This window comes from Epinephelus lanceolatus, chromosome 18, assembly GCF_041903045.1.
Source record: "Epinephelus lanceolatus isolate andai-2023 chromosome 18, ASM4190304v1, whole genome shotgun sequence".
Classification (NCBI taxonomy): domain Eukaryota; kingdom Metazoa; phylum Chordata; class Actinopteri; order Perciformes; family Serranidae; genus Epinephelus; species Epinephelus lanceolatus.
Genome location: NC_135751.1, coordinates 135,001 through 156,313, shown reverse-complemented (window position 1 = coordinate 156,313; position 21,313 = coordinate 135,001). Strand labels below are relative to the sequence as shown.

Genomic DNA, 21,313 nt, shown 5'->3' with positions numbered 1-21,313 from the left:
TACTCATCTTTCATTGACCTCGTGACGTTTCCCACCGAGGTCAAGGAATAGTGATTAGGAATAGACGATAGGAGGGACTTTCCGACCGCAGCCCTTAACTTTGAGAAACACCCACTGAATGGGAACCTTCAGGGTTGGTTGTTTCCGCGGGTATTTATTTGTATGATACACCCCGTGTCATATGACGTGGTCAAAATGTCATAAATCTGCCGTCTATTGAGTGTGCCATGTCTCCTGTGTATATCAGTGGTTTGAAGTGTTAGCCCGGCCCGGTAACGTGAGCCGGCCCGGTAGCCCCTTGTGTTCCTTTGATCCTGCACTTCCTTTATGTGAACATGGAGCAGGCAGCCAGCGTGAACGCAGATCCGGTCGAACGCTCGGACAGTAATGGTGGGTCCATCATCTGTCAGCAGTGTCGTGATCTGCAATAATAAAAAAATATGTGTTGTGTTAATCGCGTTCAAAAGGTTTGTGTTTATCTCTTGTCTATAGGACGTTGCACTCAATGGCGGAACTGGACTGGATTCTGGTGAGTATACAGTGTTTGCTGAAACACAATCACATACTAAACTAAAGCTGATTTGCATACCTTCGTTGAAAGAGCATAAAGCCAGTATTGGATACAAAATGAAACCAGTCTATACAACTATACAAACCAATGAGGGCCAAAGCTGAGCAGCAGCATCCAAACACTACAGTCACTGTCAGACAAAGGGAACATTATCTTTAAAGGATAACTATAAGTGCTTTCACACCTGAAGTTGGGTTCATTTGCACCAGAGGCAAAAGATGATACATATTTGCGTTTTAGTTTTGGTTCAAGTTCCTGTTCACACGGACTTTTTGTAACAAACCAAGAGGGGTAAACATGAACTACTGACTGACAGGAAACTCGTTGATTTTGGTGTTTGCCATCCTGCATCATCAGGACCCACATGGCGAAAACAGATTCTGGTGACTGAGAGAAGTTTCTGCAGCAGCGCTTTTGTGCTTCTTAAATTTTCATTTTTATGTTCTTTGAAGCTCACAAAGAGCTCACAGAAAAATAACTATTTGTAAGAATTATTAGGAGGCTATTATTAGACCGCAAATGAATGGGATGTTGTGAATAATGATTAATGCCTGGTTCACACTACACAACATTTTTGCCTGTTCCGACAATCACTGTCAGATTACACGATTGTGTAGTCATAAAATCGTGCCGTGACTTGGCTGACAGACCTGACATATTACATGATGGTCCACACCAATCATCCCCGGTCATGTTTCATGACGTGTGTGATATCATTGGGTTATTCTTGTCCTATTTTATTATTAATACTATTATTTCTAGGGCTGTAGTCAACCAAAGAAAATCTTGGTCGACTAAAGTCGCACATAATTTTCAACTAATCGATTAGTCATGGGGAAAAAAAAATCTGCACGTTATTTTTTACTTCTGCGGTGGTGTGTCTGTGTCACTCTGCAGTTACACCTCCAAAACACTAGTCGGCGGTGGAGGACTGTGTTAAGTGCTGTAAAGTTTAGTTCAAATCAAACTTTATTTCTATAGTTGATTCAAAACACACATTAAATATGGCCTAATATGGACAATTTCAAACACAAGTACGCAAATTGGCTTCACTATAAATCGCAGAACTGACAGACAAACACTTGTCTTTATCTGGACATATTTCCCCCACCCATACAACATGCTAACATTATTAGCACAAGTCTATGGCGTTTTACATTGTGAAAATTAGCGTAGCGTCTAGCGATCTTTTCCTCTTCTCATATAAAGCCAGGGACAACAGCAGCATGTAACAAAGGTAACGGCACACAGTTTGGGTCCATTACAACTCACAACATTCACAGACAAAACAACTGTCTTATACTAAACACGTTTTCCAAGCAAATACAACATGCTAACGTTATTAGCGCCAGCCTATGGCATTTTACACTGTATACATTAGCCTAGCGATGAGCGGAAATTTCCTGTATAAATCCCTGAAAGATAAATCACACACGACTTAAAATGCTGTTTTAGTGGAGGCTTTACTGTCTTCACAATTTATTGTTTCTTATCTGTGAAATACAAATAAATACAAGCTTCTTTTCACTGAGGGGAATGGTATCAGCTTACAGAAACAGACAGGAGGTCTGCGTCACCGGGACGCTGAGCGTGAGGGTGGGCGAGTCCAACTTTCTGTCAACAGGTAATTTAGCCTGTCCCCCCCCCGCCGCGGGAAATAATGGATTAATCCTGGAAAGCTGTTGATGTAGCACTTTTCTCCAAATGAAAGTAACATGGCAATTATTCGACTAATGAGAATTTGGTTGGATGAGAGCATAGCGACCAAATAATCGACTAGTCGACCAGGAGACTACTGCCCTAATTATTTCAGTCATCCTGTTTGTTCCTGTGCTAGCTGAAATGTTGTAGTTGCGTAAAAAAGTGCCACCAGATGCCAGGAGCTACATTTGAAGTGCCCTGTGCAGACATGCAAGTAACTAAATCCCCCACAACAAGTTCCTGCAAATGTTTCACAATAAAAGCCTTTTTAGAAAATGAAGGGATTCTCTCAACTGAAGTTATAAGGGGCTTTTAATTTTATACAGATATAAGAAGTGTTGAGTTTGAAATGACGGCGCGATGCATTAAATTTATCAAGGCAAACGGGGGCAGATAAAAAGTAAAAATTTAAAAATAGAGAGGGAATAATAAATAACAGCCCGTTTATAATGTAGCCTGTTTCAAATGAAGCTGGTACCCCCTGCAGTTGTGGTGAGTAAAAGCCCCAACTCTATTGTCTTTATTTTATTACTTTATATCCTCCATTATGAAGAAAAAACATTCTTTGCTAGCTTGATGCTAATGGCACCTGGTTGCTAAAGTGCCTCTGTTGTTTCACGCCATCATTTTCCCCTTTTTACTCTGTTGTGGTAACATCCTTAGAGGAAATTTCTAAAAGACTGGGGTGATGTTGCCATACAGTTGTCTACAGCAGCAGATTGCACCGTCTTTCATGAATGATAGAGAAAATCAAACATGCTAGACTTTCTGTTTGAATGTTGTGAGGCATCCCAGACGTGGTGTCGGTTGTCATCTACTATGACACGCTACACAAGATGAAACGATGGATTATCGCCTACGACATTCATTGTCGTTCACGATCCGAGCCAGCACTGTATGTGTGTGCATTGCTGCATCGGGCTATAAGAGGGGTTAAAATAGTGTAGTGTGAGTCTGGCATAACATTGAGACAGGATGAAAAGTAGGCGTCTTGTACAGTAATAATTTGGGGCTTAATACTATGAGATCACTGTCACACACCTTTAAATGGATTTAAGGAACAGACAAAGTACACAGAGTCGGATACAGTGATGACAGTTTTAACAGGTTTTTTAATCAGGTAAAATACCCACACTGACGTGCATATGTGTTGCCATGGTTACATGTATGCATTAGCAAAAATAGGTTATGGGATATACGTGGCCTTTATCAGAATCAATTATGAGATTGCCTTGTTGGGAACTGACCTCGTAACAGGCCTCCAATTAAAGTATTAAAATGGCTATTGTAAGTAAATATTAATTATTATTATTATTATTATTATTATTTATTAATAATAATAATAATAATAATAATAATATAATAATAATAATAATAATGATTATTAATTATGTTCAATAATCACATTGTGGGGCACCATATTGAAAAAGGGAAAAATAAATGCCAGTTAATGATATCAGTCTCATAAAATACGCTAAATTATCAATTTGGAAGTCAGATTACTATTTAAATGAATAACTATAACCAAAGGTCCCATATTAATAGTAAAGGTTGCAGGATTTCGGAGTTCTTGACATAGCAGAGGATGGCTATTTATTCACTCTTGTGCAGTGTTAAATAGTGCTACACAATTAATCTAATAACAGTTGCAATCGCGATGTCAGGCTGTATGATTACATAACCGCATAAAAGGCTGACTGCCTCTCCTACAGTGTGTGGAGTCTGTTGACATTACTAGGGCTGTAGTCAACCAAAGAAAATCTTGGTCGACTGAAGTCATACATAATCTTTAACTAATTGATTAGTTGTGGGAAAAAAAAAATCTACACGTTATTTTTACTTCTGTGGTGGTGTGTCTGTGTCCCTCTGCAGTTACACCTCCAAAACGCTAGTCGGTGGTGGAGGACTCTGTTAAGTGCTCTAAAATTTAGTTGATTCAAAAGATACATTAAGTATGGCTTAAGTGCAACTTGCAGGTTAAATTTAAAAAAAAAATATATACATAACCTTGTCTGAAAATTACCATATGAGAAGTTATTTCAGAATTTATTATGGTTTACACGAGATAAGGGCACAAATTCTGAGGAAAAAGTGGCTCTTTTTAGCTCCTCTTCTAAAAACGCTTTTTTTTCAACATCGGCTGATATTACGTCACGAGAGGGACTCTGCGTCCTTGACCCTGCCTCTGTCCAATGTGCAGTAGTAGGTGGTAGTGAGACTGAGCAGTAGTAAACTTGTGAGTTAGTATTTTTTCGGTTGTTAACAGTGCATTTCACCATTTGTGATTATGCCGAATTATTGTGTTTGTGCAGGTTGCAAAAACTCAAGTCTGTCAGGACATTGAGTCCACCGTTTTCTGGACAGAAAAAGGAGTGGAGTTAGTTTTCGTGCCTGTTTTGTGCAGGTGAAGAGGCGCGATTTCACAGCTTCATCTGTGACCAAAAACGCGGTCGCATGCAGCACTCATTTTGGACAGGAGGATTATATTCGTCTCAAACACGGAGATCTCCTTCTCCGCGGAGCCCGCCCACCCTCGTGCATACCCCCGAGGCTCGGGGGTATGTACCTCCATGCCTCCGTGTTTGAGACGGGAGCGGGCGGCGTGAGGGTTGATGGGCAGTGTGAGGCATGTTATGTCTGGTCTGGGGGTCAGATTCTCCACCAGAGCCCAGAAGGCATCCACCTCCCTGCAGCACATACTCTTCACAGCTGAGGACATGGGCTGGCAGTTCCCACACAAGCACCTATCATACAAAAAATGATCAGGAAATCTTCGTATCTCTTTCTCTCTCCCTCTCTCCCCTGCGGACGTCAATACACCATAATGCGGAGTTATAACACACATAGCAAGATACGTCTGATACAAACTGATATTTGCGCATTAGTTTCTGTTATGGGTAAGCATTAGTGATCTAATACTGGCAGAACTATTGGTAGCTTTGTTATAACCTAATACGTGATGGCAAACTTAATGTTGTGACGTGGACACAGCGTTAGACATCGTTAGCTGTTGTTAGCTAATGCTGGTCGCTCACCAAGACACCTGCCCAGTTCTTCACTGGTTCTCCTCACACCACAGCTCTATTTCTCTCCTGTGGTCGTTACTTCTCCTAACCCTGATCTGTTCCTGGTCTCTTGGACGCCCAGAAGGCTCATAATTATAAGCCTGTGGGCCGTTATATGCATATGAATGTACATTTTCAACCTCTTCAGTCTCAAAACTAGTACTGGGATCCATGTTTATTAATGTTACACTCAATTGAACTCGGCCGGACTCCCTCACGCTATGTCACTACGCTACGTTAGTGGGTTTTTAGATGCAGAAGCAAAATTCTCTCACAAAAACGACCCCAAAAGTCACTAGTGTGTATATGTTTTGGTTTTTTGTTTTAATCGAGTTTCTACATCATTTTTCTACACATTTATTCACCATGGTCTCCAACCTGCAAGTTGGGCTTTAATAGAGACAATTTCAAACACAAGTGCGCAAATTGCCTTCACTATAAATCGCGGCATTGACAGACAAACACTTGTCTTTATCTGGACACATTTCCCCCACCAATACAACATGCTAACGTTATTAGCGCCAGCCTATGGCATTTTACATTGTATAAATTTGCCTAGCACCTAGCGATCTTTCCTTAGTCACAACAGCAACATTTAACAGAGGTAGGGGCACTCAATTTGGCTCCATTACAACTCAAAACATTCATTGACATAACAACTGTCACACTAAACACATTTTCCAAACAAATACAACATGCTAACGTTATTAGTGCCAGCCTATGGCATTTTACATTGTATAAATTAGCCTACCAACGAGCGGAGATTTCCTCGGTTCATATGATGCCAGGATAAATCCCGAAGTATAAATCCCTAAAGGATAAATCACAGACAAGACTAAAATGCTATTTTAGTGGAGGCTTTACTGTCTTCACAGTTTATTGTTTCTTATCTGTGAGATACAAGTAAATACAAGCTTCGTTTCCACTGAGGGAAATGGTGTCAGTATACAGAAATTGACAGGAGGTCTGCGTCACCGCGACGCGGAGTGTTAGGGTGGGCGCGTTCAACGTTGTGTAAACAAAGGGGGTGTTTTGTTTTGCAGGAAATAATGGATTAATCCTGGAAAGCTATTGATGTAGCACTTTTCTCCTTATGAAAGTTACACAGCGATTATTCGACCAATGAGAATGTGGTTGGATGAGAGCATGTCGACCAAATAGTCGACCAGGAGACTACAGCCCTAGACATTATGCCTACAAGCTATCCTGGTGTGTGCAGGACGTATGGTCAAGATGACCACCCAGTGTGCAGCAGTGACCAACATGGACGCTGAAGAAGAGCATGAGCATGACCAAAAACAGGCTGAGTTGGTGACGAAAAAAACGCAACGTCTATTGTATGGCGATACTTTGGATTCAGGTACGGCGACGTTGGAACAGAAAGACGTGCTGTGTAAAACTTTAAAAGTTAAAGTTGCCATGTCCTGCGGCAACATGGCCAATCTATGTCAACACACAGAAAAATACGAAGAATGCATGTTAGAGAAAGCCAAGCCAAGCCAAGCAACGTTAAAGACAACGAGACGACTGAAAGCCACCAGAGCCTCATAAAACAACAACAGGGCATAATTCAGCATACATTTGTAAGTGTCACGCCATATGACAAGACCTCAAAGAGACACAGGGAAGTCACGGACTCCATAACAAACTTTATAGTAAATGAAAAATTTAGCAAAATTTTGCCTGGGCTCGGCCCCCTTGACATGCTGCTGTGTTGTGCAATGGCCTATTCACATGCTGGAATTTGTCATTTACGTGACAATGCCTGAACACAACACAGGCTCTGCTCCAACTGAGTGTGTGTACAGTGCCGTGCTGTGCTGCTGTGTGAGCAGCAGTCTGTTGATGGTCATTTACACACTGTCCATAACAAAAACTAGGTCAGGTCAGTGTCCCTCTAATATAATGTAGGGGAAACACTTAATCAAGCAAGAAGACTCATGATACCATTTATTTATTATATATATACACACATAAATACATACATATCTATCCCCCAAGTGCTATCTATCTATCTATCCATCTAGCTATCTATCTATCTATCTATATAATGTACTATATACTATATATTCTATACAGTCACTAGTTAGAATTTGTATGTTTTGTTTTGCTTTTGTTGTGAATAAATACTTTTTGAATCATACCTGCTGTCTGTTTAACATTAGTGCTGTACGATTTGATAAAAATGTGCAATTGTGATTTTGGTGGACAATATCGCGATTGCGATTACAATATAATAAATAAATGGTATCATGAATCTTCTTGCTTGATTCAGTGTTTCCCCTACATTATATTAATAATGTCATTCAAGGCTTTTTCTAAATTTTGTATCTCACCCTTGGGAATTGTCAGTTGCTCGGATCATTTACCTGGGAGACAAGTGAATCTATTTTTTGTCAGTTTTCTTGGTCTGACAGGCTGGTGACCATGTTATAAATTTTTTGTATTCTATGGGCTTTGTTGGTGAAAACCAAATCTATAAAAATCTTTCAGAAGAGCTGCTTATTCTAGAAGGTTCCTTTTTAAGTTGTGTTAATTCAAAGCTATTTGCTAAGAATTTTAAATGCTTTTGATTGGTTTTATCATTCCAATTAACATTGAAATCGCCAAATAAAACAACCTTATTTTTAAAATTGCATTCTTTTAAAATGGCCTTCAATTTCTCATAGAATCCACTAGGAGCCGACGGAGGTCTATAAATTCCAATTAGTGTAAATGTCATTTGCTGTGAGAGGGTAATAGTGAGGCTGATACATTCTAGATTAGTAACACTTGACCATGTTTTTTGTTTACACTTTAAATGGTCCCGAACATAAAACATCACCCCACCGCCTCTGGCTTCTGACCTATCTTTTCGAAAAATATTGTAGCCCGGTACATTTAACCCTGCTGTTGGAGAGTTGGTGTGTAGCCATATCTCTGAGATACAAAGATAATCTAAGTTTGAATAATTTAATATGTTGTACTTGATCACATTTGGATACAGTGCTTCTTATATTCAAGTGTCCGCCAAGAAGACCCGTAGGTTTAGCGTTGATGTCCCATACAACACGAGCGTGGTTCAGAGTCTGAAGTATCCTGTATTTATGATGCTTAATAACAGCCCTATTTCTCTGCTTCGTTGGTTTGTCTTGATCAAGAGTACTTGGGATAGCATGGGGGCAATGGTGGGGAGAGTGCACCCAGATTCACTAGCCCTTTGCTAGCTGTTGCTATGTGCTGGGGTAGCTGCACCACATGTTCAAAGAGTGATTGCTGTGTGTTGCCACCAGCATCACCATTTATCGCTGTTGTGCCAGGGTTTAACTCTATGCCACCAGGTAGGAGTAGTGTTAGTGCAAGCCGAGCGAGTCCCAAGTTCAAGTTAGCTGGTGAGGGTTCCTCGCTCTCCTTTGTTGAAGGTACCCTGGCTAGTCCACTGTCCAAAAACCTTTCAAAAAGCATGTGTTGGCTGCCCCAAGCAAGTCGATCATGTTGGTCATTGTCAATAATAAGAAAGCTATGTCTTAATAAAAATAAAAGTAGTGTGATACTACATAATATAAAATAATAGCGGTTTCAAGAACAGACACGCAGCACCTGCCGAGCTGCGTTTCTGCCTTGCCGCCATCTTGCCTGCTGTAGCTGCTGCTGCCAGGAGGTGGCTAGGCTGTTTGCCTGCTGGAGCTGGAGCTGCTGCTGCTGTCTCTGGTGGTGAAGGCTGGCCTGGGTCAGGTGGAGGCCAAGGCTGTTCAAGAGAAGGCTGAGACATGGGGTCAAACATGGGGGGATTGCACATGCGCAGTGTAACTTGAGCTGCGATGCTGGAGGGTGACAGCAGGGGCGCTAGATAAAAAGTGCAGGATCCGCTCAGGCGATCAAGGAGTGCGCTTGGTGCGGTCTGCTTCGACTTTTGGATGGCGGCTGCCTGAAGTTGTCGGAATTGCATCTCTGTCATTTTCACCCACAACGCAGGCCACCAGTGACAGTCCAGTAATAAGCTGTGAAAATGACATGCATGCACATCCCCCTTATTCCGCGGTCTCACGCCATCTACTGAGCCTTTGAGGAAGTGCAGACCAGATTTTATTGCGCATGTGCAATCCCCCCATGTTTGACCCTGTGTCTCAGCCTTCTCTTTAATAGCCTTGGCTGGGTGGCTGGGTAGCTGGGTAGCTGGGTGCTAGCTGCCGGTGGTGAAGGCTAGCCTGGGCCAGGTGGAGGCTAGCGGGATGCTAGCTTGCAGTGAGTCTAAGTACTGGAGACATTGGAGCACATATGCGGCGCGTCTTCACACGATAACAGGGAAGTTTTTTTTTTTCTGCAAATTATTTCCGCAAAGGAAAACATTCCCAGACTGAAGGTGAGATGCAGAGAGTGGTACCTACAATGATAAGGACATGTGTTTGACTGTCTGTAAGGCCATAACATGATGTCCTAAACTAGTGTTTGGAACTAGTAGTCTTACTGACAAAATGCTACAAAAAATAATCCTTGCAAAGTTGGACAGTGGTGTCCAAGGCCAATCAGAATTTAGGCTTCTTAAACTAATAGCAGGGTGTCTGGCTATTTTTTTGTTTGCTGCCATTGCTTACAACTCAAGTTTGCCTATTGTATGTCTGCAAGAAAAGCAAGGTACTCTGGATTATTGTCATCTGTTGTTACTGTCAGTATAGAGGTGGACTACGTGAGAGGTGAACTCTGGAGCTCCTGTGCTTAGCTCGTGGCTCAGGGCTGTAACGCTCCAGGTGGCCAGAGGCAGAGAGGCATTCAGAGGTGCTCTCATTGTCTGAAAGATTTTGACTGTATTGTGAACTATGGTCAGAGATGTCAGAGATACTGCGCTCATCATCTGATTGGTCAGTTGGCAGGTCACAGTTCTGGGCCAGAATTTCTGAGTATGGCCCTCTACAGCTTCTGTTCTGTGAATGGCCATCTTGACGCAATTGGGGGACATAGCGGTTATGCTTCTTGTCTCCCTGCTGTCTTTTCACAACCCCCTTTGAGCTGCTGTGAGGGGGGTGTTTTAGGGCAGGAGATCTGTGTGAGTAGGGATGGGTACCGAAATCCGGTACCAAATTAGCCCTGGGTCTAAATGATCAAAGACCGTAGTATTGATAAGACGGTATCGGTTCTTTTATTGGTATTTTGGTTTAATTCATTATCATCTTGCAGCCTCTCATCTGCGCTCTGTGCCGGGGCTGAACTGCTCCACATACACGCACATTCACGCGTACACACATACACACCAACACGACATGGTAATCTGTGAACAGCTGAGCGGCTGCAGTGGAAACAAAGTGAAAATAACTCGAAAATGACTTGAGTTGACGGCAGCCACACTCGTTACTGTAAGTGCAATTAAACCTTAGCAAGTAAGAAGCCAATAATTTATCAATACATGTGTTCAGCAGGTATGAACATTTAAACATGTAGACAGCGATATTCAGTAGGGATGCACTGAATATTTGGTAACCGAATATATTATATTGCAAAAAAACACACATTCGGTATTCGGTGGAATAAGTGAAAAGCAAGGCCGAATAATAGTGCCGTGTTTTGATAACGCAATCAAACAGCGTGCGGTGACGGACGGAGTAAAATGTCGGCAGTGTGGCGATATAGGCTTACCGGCGACGGAGAAGTCCGGCTCCAATACTGTCCTCTTCTTTCGTCATGACTGCCTAAAAGTACCTGGACAGCAGAGCCGTGGCAGCACACAGGTATGTGTTGTTTCAGAGGAGAAACGAGCCGTTCACATTTCTCTCTTTGTGGCAGGTCACAGTCTACAAACCCCACCGCGCTTAAGGGACTGTTCTTTACTTATGAAGGGACTGTTCTTTACTTGTCAGAGGAGGAGGGTGGCTGGTTGATTTTTATTTTATTTATTTATTTTACTTCGATCCCCCCTATGTTAATCACTTATTGATGCAGTCAATAAGTAATTTATTCCATTGAAATATCATTGATGTATTATAGAAAAGTGATTTATCTTTTTATAAATGACAAAAGGCACATCTGCCTCATTTTCGCTGTGGTATCGTGATACTACTCAGAACCATGATATTTTCACTGGTATCGTACCGTGGGTCCCAATTTTGGTACCATGACAACACTAATCTGGAGGGGGTTCATCTGCAAAAACTAATCAATCAATCTTTATTTATAAAGCACTTTTCATACATAAATGTAGCACAAAGTGCTTTACAAGGTTAAAAAAAAAATACTTTTTTTTGGGAAGACCAGCAAGCAGGGCATTACAGTAATCAATATGACTGGAGATAAAAGAATGCATTAGCGTCTCCGTGTTAGCTCGGGAGAGAAAAGGGCGAACTCTGGCTATGTTTTTTAGATGATAAAAACCTGTTTTTGTTACATGCTTAATGTGTGGAATAAAAGTAAGCTCAGAGTCAAAAATAACGCCCAGGTTTTTCACTTGAATAGATGGATTAAGGACAATGCCTGCAATTTTTTAGATAAAAGGTTCTCTCTCCGAGCCTCAGGACCGATGATTAAAACTTCAGTTTTGTCCTGGTTGAGCTGTAAAAAACTTTCTGCCATCCAGGATTTGATGTCTAAAATGCAGTTAAAAAGGGCATCAATTGGCCCCGTGTCATCAGGAGACATGGAGATGTACAGTTGTGTATCATCAGCATAACTGTGGAAGTTAATACCATGTCTCTTGATGACACAACCAAGAGGCAGCATGTACAAATTAAAAAGTACGGGACCCAAAATTGAGCCTTGGGGTACACCACATTTAATTTCATGGATCTCTGAAAAGCATGCATCCATACTTACCAAGAATTTTCTATCTGTGAGATAGGAAGTGAACCACTTAAGAACAGTACCAGAGAGGCCGACCAGCTGTTAATGAAAAACTAAACAATGGTATTCGGTACTCGGTATTCGGCCAAGCGTTTAATTTTATTTGGCTTCGGCTTCGGCCACAAATTTTCATTTCGGTGCATCCCTAATATTCAGTATGCTCCACCCACAGTCTCTCATCCATCAACACTAACCTTATGTCTTACACGCCAATTTAGACAGCACGCTCGTTCGGCTGATAGCGAATTGTTACTAATAAGCTCAAATGACTGCTGTCTGTGTGTAGACTAACTTAGTTTGACACTTTTTGGGCAGATGCTTTTCAACTAAGCTGCTGGCTGAGCCCCCCTTCTCTGTACCAGTGCTAATGTTACCTGCACACAGTGAATCACATCAGCAGAGAGGGAGCAGGACAGGAGGACAGGAGGACAGAGGACTGGAGGACTGACTGATAAATATTAAACTTCACTCAGTAGTGCCATGTCAGGAATAGGGGTGAGTTTGTGTACAAAAATCTCTAAACGTTTAGAGTGGGTCATTTTTTTCGCGTAAACGTGTACATGGGTTTCACCGCTGGGTGGTGCTATTGCATTATACCAGTAAAGCCCCAGTTACCCGAATACCAACCGAATGGGCCATATAACCAACGGTTACAGGCCGCCACTCTGAAATATCGCCATTCCAACGGTCCGCCATCCCGAATTTTGGTCCCTGAGTCCTGACAGTAAGCTATGGCGAGCCTGTAGAAGCCATATTTCCCATGCATGTCAGTGATTTTCACTGAGGACGCACGCGAGTAATTCAGGCTGACATTACCTGTTTTTCAGTGAACTCCTCTAGTAATTTTATCAAAAAGCATAGCATATATGCTCACAGTAAGTTATTATTATCATTATTATTATTATCATTATTGGATCTTATAAGAGTGGGCTACAATGAGTACTGGGCCATCAAATCACAGCATCCGTGGTGAGAGGACATGAAATTGTGTGCGCTTTTACGCACGCGGATCTAGGCGGTCACAGATATTTGATGTGGGAAAGATGTAGCTAGATGTATTACCTGTTTTTAAGCAGCACCGAGATACGTGGCTCGTCCGTAGCACGAGTCATGTGCGCCACTTCACCACTGACCCGTGCATAAAAGCGCAAACAATTCCGTGTCCTCTCACCACTGATGCTGTCATGGTAGCCCACTGGCGAATGACTCCCTTAACGAACACGCCATTTTAATTGAACGGAGCACGTAGGCTACTGAACTGTTGCCAAACCCGGTCTCACACCATTTCTTGTCATATTCACAGTCTATCACAGTTAGTCAACAATTAGTATCACCCCCCTCTCCCCTAAAAAAAAAATAAAAAATTCTTGTTATAATTTTTCATAACCGTTTATGATCTCAAACACGTGTAAACCTGTAACCTGTATTATTATTTATATAGTAACTTTGCTGATGTAAAAATTACTTCTGCTGCTCTAGAAACAACAATTTGTTGTATTTAAAATATTCAATAATCCGTTCTGAATTTATTGTTTTTAAGTTAATATATTGTCTAAAAAGCAATTATTTAGAAATGGAAAAAGAACCGATAAGAATACCGATTAAGTATTGGATCAATAAGGAGTATTGATAAAAGTAGTACTATAAATAAAATCATTATGATACCCGTCCCTATGTGTGACTATGATGTTTGAGTTGGCTGGCTCAGTTGGTATCCCCTTGACTTTGGAAGTGACAGCAGTTTCCCAAGCTACCTGTGTCAACTTTTTGAGCTCATGCATAGATGGGATACCTTTACACATCAAGAGTACAAGGTGAATGTGTACACAAGGATGCAGGTTACGCAACAACAAGGACATGAAGGTTGGATTTTCTTCTAAGCCTGGTGCATTCTTGCCCTGAAAGTACACGTCTCAAATGTTTGTAATAATCTCTAGGATCCTCATGACCTTAATGTTTACTTTGAAGGGCTGCAACCATTGAATAAATCTCATCAGCAATAGAGAAAATTCTTTCGTCAGCTCTGACACTGGAAAGCAGACACTGTGTAAACTTGTGGACAGCTTTAGAGCTGTTCTTCCACACGAGTTTAATCTTCTCCTTTTCGGTTGCAAGGGGCAGGTCAACTAGAATGTTGTCTAGCTCCCCAAAATAGTCATCAGTGTGTAGACTGAGTTGTCTGGATCAAACTGTTCAATGTCCTTGGCTAAAAACTCAAGCACTTCAGGCAAAAGTATCAAACAGTGCCTGAGAAGGACATGGGGCAGAAGATCTTGCAGAGGATAAACTACAAATTAGGGCTGGGTTAAAATAATCGTTTCATCCGATTCAAATCAATCTTCACTGGAATGACCCGATATCGATTCTTAAAATCCAAGGTTGATCTTTTAATATATGCTTTTTCCCATCTTTACTCCGTGTTTTTGTGTGCACGTGTGTGTGTGTGTGTGTGTGTGTGTGTGTGTGTGTGTGTCTGTGTGCGTGCGTAACAGTGGCATGCGTAGCCAGGACACACAAGACAGTAGGAGGACATGCCGCAGCATGGTAATAAATGACACCCAATTGACAGAAAAGTAAGCTAATGAAAGAGCCAGTAATGTCAGAGCTTCTTAATACTACGGCCATTCATAACTTAGTGCTGTGGCTCGTTTACTACCGGCGAGATTAACGGGGTTAAAGCTTCACACATCCGTGGGAAAAGCATATATTAGCCCTTTTTAGATAGGAATTGTGCAGATTTGCAGGAAAGCCCAATCAGTCTTTTTCAGCATTGGCAGTATAAAAACCAAATCGGGGAGTGCGGCAAAATGCCGCCTACCTACTTTTGTTTATACATATGCGCCTTTTTTGGGGCAATGGGGGGCGTGAGCAAGTAACAAAACGTGTAGCTCAGCGTGTGACGTAAACAGTGACGTGGGAGGGAAGCCGCGGCTGGTCAGTCCTTCTGCGATTCTCTCGTAAGTCGGCCTGTTCTTCACCGTCCCCATCATCTGATGGTTAATGACCTCTTCATTTGCGAGGACAAGGGGGTGTGCAGTTCCTTGTCTCCCCAGTTGCTCATCTTTACAGTGTCTGTCAGGTTTGCGTTTCCCTCTTGCTACAAGCTGCTCCCTAATTCCTGCTATCAGCTGTTTCCTGTTTATCCACCGCCAGTGGCTCGCATGTGCGGCGTCATCAACAGCTCCTCCCACAAGTCATCAACAGCCCCTCCCGTGGCGGAAGGCCGCCTTGGTCTTTTTAAACTAAAAGGGTTCTGCCACTATGACTACCCTACGAGGTGGAAAATTGGGCACCTTGGACCAACTCGCCAATCTGGCTCTGTGTGTCTAAACGCTCGCAGCTTGCTGGCAAAACAGCCCAACATTCGTGGAAAATCTGGCAGTGTAAAAGGGGCTATTAAAAGATCGATCTGGGATTTTATGAATTGATATCGAGTCGTTCCAGTGAAGATCGATTTAATCGGATGGATCGATTATTTTAACCCAGCCCTAGTTATGACACTATCCTGTTTGCTGCTCTAACACCACAAATTTTCCCGCTGTGGGAATAACAAATGATTATCTTATCTCATTGGAAAAGATTATGTATAGTGGCTCTTACAGTAACTAACATTTCAATTTTCTTTCAGTGCCAGTAGATATCTCCTTGTATAAATGGAGGCATAAAACACAATAAGTATAAATATAAGTCTTAAAATACTAAAGCATAAACATATTTGCCACCACGCACACACACTTTGGCTTTGATTGTGTCAGCTTGTTCATACCAATTGTTTTATTATGAATGCCAACTGCTGAAAATGGGAAATCAGTGTATATAAATTTATTATCAGTGCTGAGTCAGTCGATATGTTGCACATAATAGTTGTTTATTGATTGATTGATTTTGTGTTTGGTGCACCATACGTGTGGAATGTACTGCTATGCAATGTCAGCATAATAACTTTAGCTAATAGCATTAGCCTACCTCCACTCTGTCTGCAGAAGGTATCCCCACTGTTGGAAGCGCAGTCCGATGGTCTGCATGTGGAGTGTGTAGACACAGATCACCGCTATGGCATCCTCCACCCAGCAAGACTCATCGTTACCATTGATGGAAAAAAAACTTATCTTTAAAAACCCAGAGGAAGCAACCAGAGAACTGAAAAAACATCTTCCAAATACATTTGGATAATTTCCAGGCACTTCAGGAGCGCACCAGGCAGACTGACATGGAACCGACTGATCTGCCGGTGTGTCTTTGAGGGTGGGTTATGCGGGGTGATGCTCTTGTGGCCTGGACCGGGGCCGGAGCCGAATGACCCACCTACTTTTTCAGGGGTCTGAATATTGAGGATGGCTGCGCCTTTTCTTTTCTTTCTTTTTGGCTCACGGATGGGAGACTGGTACTGCGTCGGTCTCAGTTTTGTTATGTATGTATTTGCCTCTTGGCAGCTTAAGATAAGATACATCTTTATTGATCCCATAATTGAGAAATTCCAGTGTTACAGCAGTCAAGGGGAAAGAGTCAGATTAAAGATTTAAAAATTTAAAAACTTAAAAAACTAGGCATGCTAAAAAGTACAAAAAATACAAGAAATACAAGAAACGGCAATAAATAATAGTAATAATGAGCAGTGGATAAAAAGTGAGCAATGGATTCAAGTGAGCATATTTAGTGCAAAGTGAAAATTGTATGTGCAAATAAACAACAACAAGGGGGACAGTTATGCTTATTATGGTGTCCCTAAAGTGTCCATGGTGCAGTTTATTGTGAGCAGTGCTGGTTATGTAGCCTGACAGCAGCAGGCAGGAAGGACCTGCGATAGTGTTCCTTCACACACTTTGGGTGAATCAGTCTATTGCTGAAGGAGCTCTCCAGAGCTTTTATATCCTCCTGCAGGGGGTGGGAGTCGTTAGTCCTCAGATACCCCTTTTCCACCAAAGCAGTTCCAGTGCTGGTTCAGGGCCAGTGCTTAATTTGGAACCGGTCGTCCTGTTAAGACAGACAAAAAAACTGGCTCTGGGCCAGAAAAAACGGTTCCACTAGAAGAACGACCCACATACGCCACGGGGAAGGGGGCGGGGTTATTGAGACCAACAACAATAAACGAGACCGTGCGAAGCAGGACTTTTAAAAAAAAACAGCTAAGAGTGAAGCCATGGACACATTGAAGCAACAGTGGTCCGTCAAGGAAACAAGCTGTCTCCTTGCCTTATGGTTGTCGGCAGAGGTTCAAAACAAACTCGGGGGAGCTTCGCGGACCAAGCCGGTATTTATCCAAATACAACATGAGATGGCTGCTGCAGGGTATGAGAGGACCACCGACAGATAAGCAACAAGCTTAAAAAGTTAAAAAAAAGATTACCGGGACCAAAAGAAGGACCTCGGCTGAAGTGGCAACGGGCAGTCAAGGAGAAATCCACATTTTGACGTCCTGGACTCGGTCCTTGGTGACAGACCAGTGTGCCAAGTGACCAGAGCTCTAAACTCAGCCACTGCAATGCTGGAGGCAATGGTGGACCAAAGCGTGGTGCTGCCGCAAACTGAACCTGGTAAGTTTCTTTTCGAACATTTTCGCCTTGCGTACAGTTGTTTAGTGTAACCAGTTTCTTCAGATAACAGCTGTGTCCCAATTTAGGGCCCACGTCCCTCGGAGGATGCAGGCCCTAAATTGGGACACAGCTATTGTTTGTGATGTCTCCTTGGGTTAATGTTAACTGATCAACAGGTTAGCCGTGGTAACATTAGCTAACGTTAGCAAGTTACTTAGCCATGGGCTCACCTACCAGCCCCACTTTCAGTTAGCTCAACATTGTATAATGTGTAGTGGACAAGTCACTGTTTAAAGCGCTGTTTTTCATGTGGTCTATAGAGTTATCTGCCATCGAACAAGACAATGCAAACTTGGAGCGAACGTCGCCACTCCACTGCAGCTTGCCAACACCATCCAGCAGCTCAGGTCAAAGCCACCAGACCAGACCAGGTAAGAATTGTTGTGCTGTTTATCCAGTAGTTTGTCTCACCAGACACTATGCAAACATGGAGATATACCTAAAAGTATGACTTGATAATATAAATATGTGAATATGTGAATAAATTTTCATTTTCTAAAGAGACATGTCTGCTTCTGTATGTTTTCATTTAATGATGTACAATTTAACTGTGTTATAAGTTCAAGTAAAGCTAGTAAAAACAAGTCAAGAACTCAACAGGTTACCCATTTATGAAGATGCTTTTCATAGATGTCTTCAGTCACTGTGTTTATAAAGAAATGAGAACATGACAGCCATAATCATTTCTATGAATTTATTGAAATGAAGGATGAAACAATATTGGTGACATGAAGTAGTCCAGCAAACACAGGTAAAAGTAGTCAGGTAAGCAGCAACAAAACAGCAAAAACGATGGAGAGTAGCAGCCAAAACATGTGCAGCATACACAACCAGAACTAAATAAAACAAACATTTGAATGGCAGGTTCAATTTTTCCCTCTGTTAAAGTATGCCATTAAAGCAACTCTAATGTCAGCCCCTTCTTGGTTGCCATGCTCTGGTCATGCCTGAAGAGGAGGCTGAATGTTGGCCTGTCTGTCCTGGCGTTCCTCAGTGAAATTGTCACCATGTTCCTCACAAATATTAAGGACACAGCAGGTCAGCGCCATTTTCTTGCTCAGGTCAAGCTTGCAGTCATTTCTTTTTAGGAGGCACCTCCACCATCCTTTCAATCTCCCAAAAGCCATTTCCACAACCGACCATGCACTGCTTAATCTGTAGTTGTAGGTGTGTTGTTCAGGGGCCATTTTGCCAGTGTCCACAAAGGGCTTCATGAGCCAGCTCTGCATGGGGTAGGCTGGATCACCTATCAGGTAATGTCCAACTTCACAGCCAGAGATGGACACTTTGTTTTGGCTCAGAAATTCCCTGTCACTTAGGACTTCCCACAAATGTGACTGTTTTGCGTCATGCACACTCCCTGGAAAGCCAACACATACATCCCAGAAAAGACCTCTGCCATCCACAACTGCTTGCAGAACAACCGAATGCCATCCTTTCCGGTTGTAGTAGTCTCTGGGATACCCCTCTGGTGCTATAAGTGGAATGTGGCTTCCATCTATTGCACCAAAACACTGTGGTACCCTCCAATGACTCTAAAAGAGACCGGCCATTTCCACCAACTTCTCAGCATCAGGGCATGTAATGTGGGCAGTGAGCAGCACCTTGATGGCTGCATTGCAAAAATCCTGCACACAGTTAAATACAGTGCTCAGGCGTACTCCAAATAGATAGCTGATGGTTCTGTATTCACCGCCAGTGGCCAGCTTCCAGATGGCAATCACCACCCGCTTCTGGATAGGGACACACAAGCGGTAATTTGTGTTCCTCCTCCCAATGACATGCCTCACTCAACTGCAGATGTACTCGAATGACTCTCCGGACACACGGAAATTCTGGATGAACTGGACAGAGGTGAAATCAGGAACAATTGTATCCCACCAGTAGTGAGATCTTTGGTGTGCCCAGACAACGGGTGATCTTCGCCTTGTCATAACTGCAATATTACCTATAAAGACAAATATGTATAGGTAAATAAGCGTGTTGAGCGGAGAGTGATCAATACTAAAATGAATATCCATCATGCTATTTAACCCTTATGTCTCATTTAATAAAGTTTTGCTTGTATTGAAAAATAAGGCCTAGTCCACACGGACCCATGTACTTCTGAAACGGTGTATTCTATGCGATTTGCCACATGCAGCCACACTTTTGGGCCCCCGAAACCGCGTTTCTTTGAAGGATGTACAGTACAGGCCAAAAAGTTTGGACATACCTTCTCATTCAATGCGTTTTCTTTATTTTCATGACTATTTACATTGTAGATTCTCACTGAAGGCATCAAAACTATGAATGAACACATGTGGAGTTATGTACTTAACAAAAAAAAAGGTGAAATAACTGAAAACATGTTTTATATTCTAGTTTCTTCAAAATAGCCACCCTTTGCTCTGATTACTGCTTTGCACACTCTTGGCATTCTCTCCATGAGCTTCAAGAGGTAGTCACCTGAAATGGTTTCCACTTCACAGGTGTGCCTTATCAGGGTTAATTAGTGGAATTTCTTGCTTTATCAATGGGGTTGGGACCATCAGTTGTGTTGTGCAGAAGTCAGGTTAATACACAGCCGACAGCCCTATTGGACAACTGTTAAAATTCATATTATGGCAAGAACCAATCAGCTAACTAAAGAAAAACGAGTGGCCATCATTACTTTAAGAAATGAAGGTCAGTCAGTCCAGAAAATTGCAAAAACTTTAAATGTGTCCCCAAGTGGAGTCGCAAAAACCATCAAGCGCTACAACGGAACTGGCACACATGAGGACCGACCCAGGAAAGGAAGACCAAGAGTCACCTCTGCTTCCGAGGATAAGTTCATCCGAGTCACCAGCCTCAGAAATCGCAAGTTAACAGCAGCTCAGATCAGAGACCAGATGAATGCCACACAGAGTTCTAGCAGCAGACCCATCTCTAGAACAACTGTTAAGAGGAGACTGCGCGAATCAGGCCTTCATGGTCAAATAGCTGCTAGGAAACCACTGCTAAGGAGAGGCAACAAGCAGAAGAGATTTGTTTGGGCCAAGAAACACAAGGAATGGACATTAGACCAGTGGAAATCTGTGCTTTGGTCTGATGAATCCAAATTTGAGATCTTTGGTTCCAACCGCCGTGTCTTTGTGAGACGCAGAAAAGGTGAACGGATGGATTCCACATGCCTGGTTCCCACTGTGAAGCATGGAGGAGGAGGTGTGATGGTGTGGGGGTGTTTTGCTGGTGACACTGTTGGGGATTTATTCAAAATTGAAGGCACACTGAACCAGTATGGCTACCACAGCATCCTGCAGCGACATGCCATCCCATCCGGTTTGCGTTTAGTTGGACGATCATTTATTTTTCAACAGGACAATGACCCCAAACACACCTCCAGGCTGTGTAAGGGCTATTTGACCAAGAAGGAGAGTGATGGAGTGCTGCGGCAGATGACCTGGCCTCCACAGTCACTGGACCTGAACCCAATTGAGATGGTTTGGGGTGAGCTGGACCGCAGAGTGAAGGCAAAGGGGCCAACAAGTGCTAAACACCTCTGGGAACTCCTTCAAGACTGTTGGAAAACCATTTCAGGTGACTACCTCTTG

General features: G+C 42.5%; 1 protein-coding gene across 7 annotated transcripts in view; it reads left to right on the top strand.

Moving 5' to 3' along the window:
* The window catches only part of cln3 (CLN3 lysosomal/endosomal transmembrane protein, battenin), a 71,914-nt gene continuing 50,601 nt past the window's right edge, over positions 1–21,313 (top strand). Inside the window, exons 1-3 of one of the 7 annotated variants that reach the window (XM_078161689.1) lie at positions 504–529; positions 16,128–17,678; positions 17,999–18,109. Coding sequence is in view for 6 of the 7 variants with exons in the window: in XM_078161690.1 (XP_078017816.1) it covers positions 336–390; positions 468–529 (117 nt within the window). In the remaining variant the exon portion in view is untranslated. Of the gene's footprint in view, positions 391–467; positions 530–16,127; positions 17,679–17,998; positions 18,110–21,313 lie in introns of those variants that run through there. The other 6 variants (XM_078161690.1, XM_078161691.1, XM_078161688.1 and 3 more) reach the window with 6 other exon arrangements.